The sequence below is a fragment of the Protopterus annectens genome, chromosome 11.part0 (genome assembly GCF_019279795.1).
Source record: "Protopterus annectens isolate FY-2018-M chromosome 11.part0, PAN1.0, whole genome shotgun sequence".
In the NCBI taxonomy this organism is placed as follows: domain Eukaryota; kingdom Metazoa; phylum Chordata; order Ceratodontiformes; family Protopteridae; genus Protopterus; species Protopterus annectens.
This window is the reverse complement of record NC_056745.1, coordinates 1,311,431,201-1,311,439,654: the sequence shown is the minus strand read 5'-3', so window position 1 is coordinate 1,311,439,654 and position 8,454 is coordinate 1,311,431,201. Positions and strand designations below refer to the sequence as shown.

The following is an 8,454-nucleotide window of genomic DNA, read 5'->3' as shown; positions in this document are numbered from 1 at the left end:
ACTGATCCCCTTCTATGTATAGACAGTTATAAGGTAAGCCAGGCTAGAGACAAAAATAGAACTCATTACAACAGATCTAATTACCCCAGAAAAATATCTCAACCATTCTATCAGAATAATATACAATCAAAAGTCCTGCCCGACAGTATGACAACTAGTTTAATGAAGCCTAAGGAAATATATCTTAAAAAAATAAATAAAACAAGATGAAGTGTGGTGTTCCCACAGGAAATATCAGTGTGCACTTACCTGGGATTATTCAATCCGTACATGCTGCCTGTGTTAATACATGTAAATGTGTGCAATATCTTAGGTGCATTAATTATGCTCAAATATTCAACAAACAACAATCTGGGTATAGCATGGTTAATGCATCACAGTTGCTGTTATTTGCATTTGCTCATATAAGTATCACACCATAACAAGCCATAGCAGCATTCAAAAATGCAAAAAATGATCTCCTCACTAGTTTCCAAAGTGGTGTTTATTCTTACTTATAATAAATACTCCATGTACAAAACATTGTGGTCACTCACCTATCACAACACCAGTTTGCTGTGTGATATCAAAACAGATTTCAAAGAACTTATCTTGTGTCCTAACGCCCCCCCCCCCCGAAATGTCTTGAAATCCCTTTTACATACAAACTGATTATGATCGGTGACCTTATCATAATCCTGTCTAATGTGCACAATATTTAATCATTTACCATTACGTGTCTGTGGTCTGACATGGAAATGGTGCTTCATTTAGAATGCATTATTTGGTACATATTTTAATAATAAATAAATAATTGGGGAGGGATCATGAAATCATCATTTAAAGAACTACAGAGCACATGAAACCCATAAAACTATTCAGATAGCATGAATTGGCAACTGGATGGCTATATATTTTTTTGAGGATTCCATATCTAAATTTAGTGAGCAGTTAATGTGTGTACCCCATGAGCATTTGAAGGACAGGTCATTTCCATGCAGAGGACATTGTCTAATTACAGGAAGTAGTAGGTAACATGTCATGAACATAGGATAATGGTGTAGTTTAGAGAGCCCTGGTATGTGTAAGGTATGTATGAAGCAAGCTGCAATGAGTGCGTAGATTGAGGAATTAGGGGTGTTTAAAGGGGGGTAAGTCAGTGAGGCACTAGAGAAACAGACCTCCATGGGTGTGTATGAAGAAGGATGGAATCAGAGAGTGGGATTATAGGAGGTGAGAAGGGGTGCATGCCTGATTTAGAATAAGGGATGGTTGAAAAGACTGCTTTAGATAAAAAAAAAAAAAAAAAAGACGATGGACATGAGAAAGAAGACTGAGTGACACAGCACTGAAACAGAGGAATCGAGGCAAAGACATGAGGCCAAGCTTTCATTTTCTAACCTCTACTCCCAAACATAGTGACACTGCTTGAATAGGCTGGGTGGGCAGTGAAACATGGCCTTTGAGAATAAGGATGCCCTGGGTCCCAGAGCAGCCCTTCTTCCACATCCATTCTGTACATTCATCCAATTGCTTACTCCATGCCTTGGCCTCCACCTAGGTGATCCATCCTCATCTGCATGCTCCACTCCCCCCAGATGGGCATGACAATACTCCCACCAGAACCCCAAGTAGCTAATCAATAACAGGTTGCCTAAGCTGCAGTTCATCCCTCTACACCACCAGAGCTAGCCTAGATAACTTTTGCTCGCTCAGTTTTCATAAAATATATACTCTACACATATATTTTAAAAAGCATCCAAATAGGTTCTACTACAATTACTTGAATCCCAAGTACTTGAAACACACTGTTTCAAAGCCAGGAAGTTGAGCTTCTTGTAGTTTGGATAGCCTGCTGCTTGTAGCCGTGGGGAGTGAGTGCTGCCTTTGATCAAACTTGGATATGACTAAGTAAGCAACTATGGGGAGGGAGTGATACAGAGGCATAGGATTAAGGAGCAGGAAGGGAGTTTTAATGTTAAGGAGCAATAGGGGGATTTAGGTTTAGGGTTGGTGTTTTAGGGCTGGGGAGTGTTCAGGGAATATAGAGTTGGGTTTGGAGTTTTAGGTTTGGGAGGCAATTGGGGACTTTAGAGTTAGGGACTGAGGAACTGGATTTGAAACTGAATGGAAGCTTTAGGTTTAGGGTTTAGATTCCAGTAGGGATATGTAATGTACAGGACTGGGTGTTGGAAGGGGTATGAGGGAATGGGACATCAGGCTAGGCGGAGTTCAAGCACCTGCTTTTTTGAGCAAGTGGCAGTGAACAGGTGCGCCATGATCTACTAGCATGCAAGCAACCATCCAAAAATGTAGTTCTCTAAGTTACATGTCTGCTAATCTATACTGTTTATATAATAAACAGTTTGCTGGGGCAATTGTAATTTTCTTGGTTTTCCAGTGCAAATAGACTTTATTATATGCAAAACATATTTAAAAAGTAACAACTACAACCAGCAGTTCTCTCAACAATAGCATAACTCATGTGTTCATATATATATTTATATATATATATATATTTTTTTTCTTCTTAGGTTATTCCAGTAGCTGCTCGAATACTGTCAGAGATATTCTCAGGAGAAATGTCATGGTCAGCCGACAGCATCCGACTGCAAATTTCTAATCCTGACCTCAAGGACAAAATGGTAGAGCAGTTTAAGGAGCTTCACCAGATCTGGCAAGCACACCACACACAATCACAGGGACAATGGTCTATGCAACCTGAGAGCATGCAGTGAGCAAAGACTGAAAATAAAATGCAAAGCAGTGTTCACAGCAAGCAATTATTTTCTTTGGCTGGAAATGCCTTTAGTGACTGCAGCTTTAAGGTAGAGCATTTCTTGCAGAACAAATTAAACCTGGAATCTTAGAATGCATAACAAAATCTTGTTTTTATGGACAACATGGTACAAAGTTTGGAATACTGGCTTTGAAAATGAGCTACAAATCTACCAGGTTCATCTCTACATGGAATTGTTTCCATATTTTGGGACTCTGAGTGAACTACTTAAACTTAATTTTAGTTGACTGTTCTGTAACAGAATTTCACTACAGGGCTTTGAGATTCTTACAACCGAGGATGTTCTCTTGCTTCTGCAGCGTAAAAAACATTCGTGGATAAAGGCTACTTGATGAAATTTCATCTGGACTGATGTGTCAGTGTTGCTCTGTAGCATAATTTTGTTTAACTCAGGATCCATTTAATAAGAAAAATAATTTGGAATTTTCATTTGGGTCCTTTTTGTAGACAGTGGTGCTTTGTGTTAAGCCAAGATATCTTTGCTAAGGAATAGTATCTTAATTCTTTGTTCCTTGGCTTTTCATGCTAGGATTATTCTTGGTACCTGTATGCACAAATAATGCAAATCTTTTGTGTTAGGGTGTCCTGCTTTCACAGTATTTTTATGTGAGTATCCTGCATATAAGACAATGGCATCCTTCTTGTGAGCCTAGTTTTACATTTTTGTACATTGGTTGTCATTTAAACTATGCTTTGACCTATTTTTTTATGTGACAGAGTGGGGGTCAGAAGAGCTAAGCTTTGGTGAATCACCTGCACAGCACAAATAGTTTGCACCCCCCCCCTTTTTTTTTGCTGTTGTTGTATTTACCAAGGATTGCATAACATACCTGGAATTAATCGCAATGCAGGAACTCATCCATTCAAGGAAGTATGCTGTTACTCATTCATTCAATCTCAAGTGCCCAGGATATTTTATATGTGGTGTAGTAGCTCATATTTTAAAGAAGCCCTTGTTTTGTTTTGTTTTTCCATCTTTTTCAATGCATCCATTCAAGACTTGTGAGTCAGTGCCTCATTTTAGTGGTTAAAGGGTCTGGATTATCACTATACCATTTACTTCAAGTATCTTATTTTTAGTTATTATCTGTTCAACTTCTTCTAAATGCACAGTCATTCTTTGAAAACGAATTTTCACTAACTTTTTATCAGTATTCCTTATACTTTACAACACCGTCTTTGAAGTTCTTCAAGAGCAGAAGGTAATGCACATCCATTAATAAAAATCTGCACAGACGAGCTTGCAAATTGAGTCACAACAAAGGGGATGTGAATGAATATTAACCAAATCTTACACTTTTTAATACAGGTCATTTGTCCAAGTATCCAAAGGAAAAAGAAGTGCTGCCTCTTGCTTCTGTCATTTTTCTTTTGGCTATGGGCATGCAAGAGAGATATTTCAAAGAATTAATGTGGTTTTAATATTATTTCTGACCTGGGAGAAGATTATGGCTATAATGTTACTTGCTTTTCTTTGTGAAGGCTGCCAACGTCTGTAGGCTGAACTTTAGTGTATGCCCATATCACTTATTGGATACAATACACCAGAATGTCAATTAAGCTCAAAAGTGCCTTATTTCTTACATGGCATACTTTGCCCTTGTAACCTATATCATCGTTTCCCTGGGGTGACCAATAGAGCCTTTGTGGTTGAGAAAGTACCCCCTCATTTAATAATTAGACACACAGAGTCAACGCAAAGTTTGTCAGCCCATTAGCATTATATATCATGAACTCAATTCTAACCCAGCGGATCTTGAGTGCAATAACTTATTTTTTTTACAACTGTCCTAGCTATCCAAGTATAAACTCTTTTCTTACAGTGCATTTTACAGGGATGTAAATAATCTGTTGTTGATTTTCAAACCATTTATCAGTTGTTTTCATCTTCTTAGAGCTGCAACAGTCATACTCTCTGCCCTTCAATAATGTGTATTAGGGCTGTGTTCATAACTAATTAGAAGAGTCATTGAATGTTCAGTAATTTATCCATCTTCAGTATCCACTTTATACAGTTCAAAGCAGTGGAGAGTTATAGTGTTTTTTTTTTTTGAATGAAGCAATAGTTATATGCTGGATGTGGTGCCAGTACATGTTGGGACACATTTACAATCTCACACACACATATTTACAGTATATATCTCACACATACAATGTGTGTGTGTGTGTGTGTGTGTGTGTGTGTGTGTGTGTATATATATATACATATACATATATATATATATATATATATATATATATATATATATATATATATACATATATATATATATATACATACATATATACACACATATACATACATATATATATATATATATATATATATATATATATATATATACACACTCACTCACACTCTCTCTCTCTTGGTGAAGCCCCTGCAGTACCCAATGGAATAGCAGAAATTCATTAAGACCCTGCAGGGATGCTGGGAATGAGCTGGCAAACCAAGCGTGCCTGCAGTTACCTGTAAGACACAATGTACAAGTTAATTTTTAAGTGACAATATTTTACAAAGCACAATGGTACCATGTCTCAGCTGCAATCGCATAAATTAAGAGGACACATTTGTGTATAGCAAAGAAGATGTGACGTGTACTTGCTATATTAAATACTGTCCAATCAAATACATCTAATTTAAATTTTTTATTATGTGTGCTGGATCATTAATCCCATGTTTAGGTTATAACATCACAAAAGAAGGGTAGATATGCCTCTTGCCTGGGGGAGCAAAACTGTGGAAGCTAATGTACTGCTTCAAAAATAGAAAAAGAGTAGCCAAGGCCTTGGAACCAAATACTGTAACAGTTGCAACACTTTGCACTATTGTAATAAATGTGTTTTGTTGCTTTGTCCAGTTTGTTTTTCTCTGATTAGATTCCTCATATTCTGGAACTGATTTACTAACAATTTGAAGTGCGCTCTGTGGCCTTGGACACAATTATTTCCCATTGGTTATAATGAAAGAAGTCATTGCTTTAGGTTAGTTCTGCTAAAACAACATAAGGCCTGCCATGTCTCTACACCACCAACAACAGAAAATATAAGTCCAAAACTGTTTTACTCACACCACCTTCTGGTTTTGGACTTATATTTTCTGTTGTTGGTGGTGTAGAGACATGGCAGAAAGTAATTTGGGTACTGATGTGAGTATCGAGAATTCTACTACTGGAGGTATTCAAGGGACTAGACAGAGAGATCTCCTGGCTTTGGTTGAAGTGAGAGAGAATCCCCTATTAAGTTTTCAACCATCTACTGCTGAGAATATTGCTGAAACTACTCCTGGTTATGATGTGGCAGCTTTTAGGAAAGAATTTTTCAAACTGGAAAATGATGTGAAGAAACAAACAATTACAAATGCAAAGATTCCATTTTGAAGCCTGCATTAATTTACGAATTGTTCCTCGTGGGTTACATGTACTTACTATGCCTTCCTATGGGACTATGTATAATGATTTATTACTTCAGTGGCAACGTATAAACTTGGACACTAGTGTAAGCTATATGTGTTTCCTCTGACTATTTCAAGCCGGAGGAAGATGCTTTAGCAATGAACATTAATCAACTACAAACTAATCTATATGATAAATATCCCACTACCACAGTAGATCTTAAGATGGACCAACTTCTGGATAATATAACAGCATATGAGAAACAATTGCTGTCATACAAGAAAAAGAAAATACAGCGAGATTCTCATGATTTTGCTACAGGCCGAGTGTTTGCTTGGCCCAGAGAGAATGTCAATGACAATAAATGAGGAGATATTGCAGTAACAGGTACCACAACAACAGGGAGATGAAATTCTTCCATTGTCAATACTGAACCAAATGGTTCCACCTTAAGTAGTAATGGAAATGCGATTACGTCAACTAAGGAAGTGATAAGAGCTTCCACCAACGGAAGTCTCGCAACAGGATGAGTCAGATAATGCCACTCTGCAGGGAGGAGCACAACGGAAGGCTGTTAATACTGCCCCCATTCAACAAAATTCAGCTACTCTACAAAATTTTAATGCATCCAGCATTAATACACCATTTCCGATAAGGGCGTCCCATTTTCGAGGGAGGTCACAGAATCATGGACGAATGAAAAGGAAAGCAACACTGGAGGAAGACAACTCGTTCACCATAAAAAAGATGTGGCAACGACAGGAGAGTCAATAATATGGAACTTGTCAAAACGTGTTTTTTCACAGGAAGAACTGTATGTTCTAAACAAAGGTATGACATTTATACCGGCTAGTAAAATGTCTTTGACTGAGAGCATTGTAGAACTGAAAATGTTTACATGCAACTTAATGTTGAAGTTACAGTTTGGTAATAGCAATATAATTGAAATCCCCAGTGTTGGAACTTTTAAGAAACCAACAGGCTATGCACCTGCCACAAAAGGGGTGGTGGACACATTTGAAAAGATGTGCTTGAATGACATTTACAAATTGTATAAGAATAATAGGTCTAAATGCTTCTTTAACCTGAAAATAGATGAAAAGATAGCATTAGAAAGTTTGTGTCAAGATATGTCCATCTCAATTAGACCAGCTGACAAGGGTGGCCCAGTTGTGGTTATGGACTACTGTGCTTATAGGAATTCAATGTTAATGATGCTAAGTGACAGTCGGACATATGAAAGCATTTTAAAAGAAGTTGTTGATAGAAGTGTTTTTTCTATTTATAATGAATTATTTGAATGTATGCAATGTCGTAGCATTACAAAAGAACTTTATGACTTTTTTGTTAAGGAACCAGTTACACCCCTTATACAAGGTCTCCCTAAGATACATAAAGATCCTGTCAACCCCCCTCTTAGACCCATAGTGGCTGGCAGGAGTTGGGCTACGGAACCACTCTCGATTTATATCGAAAAAATCTGAAACAAGGATTAGCTAAAAATCAGTATGTTTTGAGGGACACTAAACATTTTTTGGAAGACCTTTATGCTCACATTAGGGGTAAACCACCTACTAGGGGAGTCCATGATGGTCACCCTAGATGTACAAGCTTTATTTACGGCTATACCAAATGACCAGGGAATTGAACTACTTAGACAGTATTTGCTACAACATAGCACTTATGAAAATTCAATGACAGAATTATTGTGTTTTATGGTAGAGACCGTTCTTGAGAATAACATCTTTGTATTTGAACAAACTCTCTACAGGCAACGTGCTGGCATGGCTATGGGCACACCCTGTGCTAATAGCTACACCAACATAGTTATGGCCGCCTGGGAAGAGTATAATATCCTTAGGTATTTGGGCTCTAATCTATCTTTTTATCGACGTTTTGTGGATGATCTTTACCTCCTCTGGGAGGGGGATACTTCATCCTGCAACAATTTTTTAGAATTTATTAATAGCAGCACTGACTACCTGAGATTTACAGCTCATAGTTCCACCAGTAATATTGATTTTCTAGATGTCAGGATTGATAGATTACCCACGTGGGCCTTTGAAAAGAGTATATATAGAAAAGAATGCTACAAGAACACATATGTTGAAAGAAGCAGTATGCATCCACAACATATTTTTGGTAATGTGGTAAGGGGACAGGCCCTAAGAGTGTCAAGGCTGACTGTTAATAATGATAAATTTGAACAAGAGCTGGAAAAGTTAGAACAGAGTTTCCGACAGAGAGGTTATTTGCAAGCTGAAATGAAAACAGCATTAT

The 8,454-nt window shown here is 37.5% G+C and overlaps 1 protein-coding gene across 2 annotated transcripts in view; it reads left to right on the top strand.

Moving 5' to 3' along the window:
* IRF5 (interferon regulatory factor 5) overlaps nucleotides 1–4,918 on the top strand; it is a 1,182,803-nt gene extending 1,177,885 nt beyond the window's left edge. For both annotated transcript variants that reach the window (XM_044088631.1, XM_044088632.1), the window contains one exon: nucleotides 2,514–4,918. In XM_044088631.1, coding sequence (XP_043944566.1) covers nucleotides 2,514–2,717 — 204 coding nt within the window. In that variant the 3' untranslated portion in view covers nucleotides 2,718–4,918. The remainder of the gene's footprint in view (nucleotides 1–2,513) is intronic.
* The last annotated feature ends 3,536 nt before the right edge of the window (nucleotides 4,919–8,454 follow it).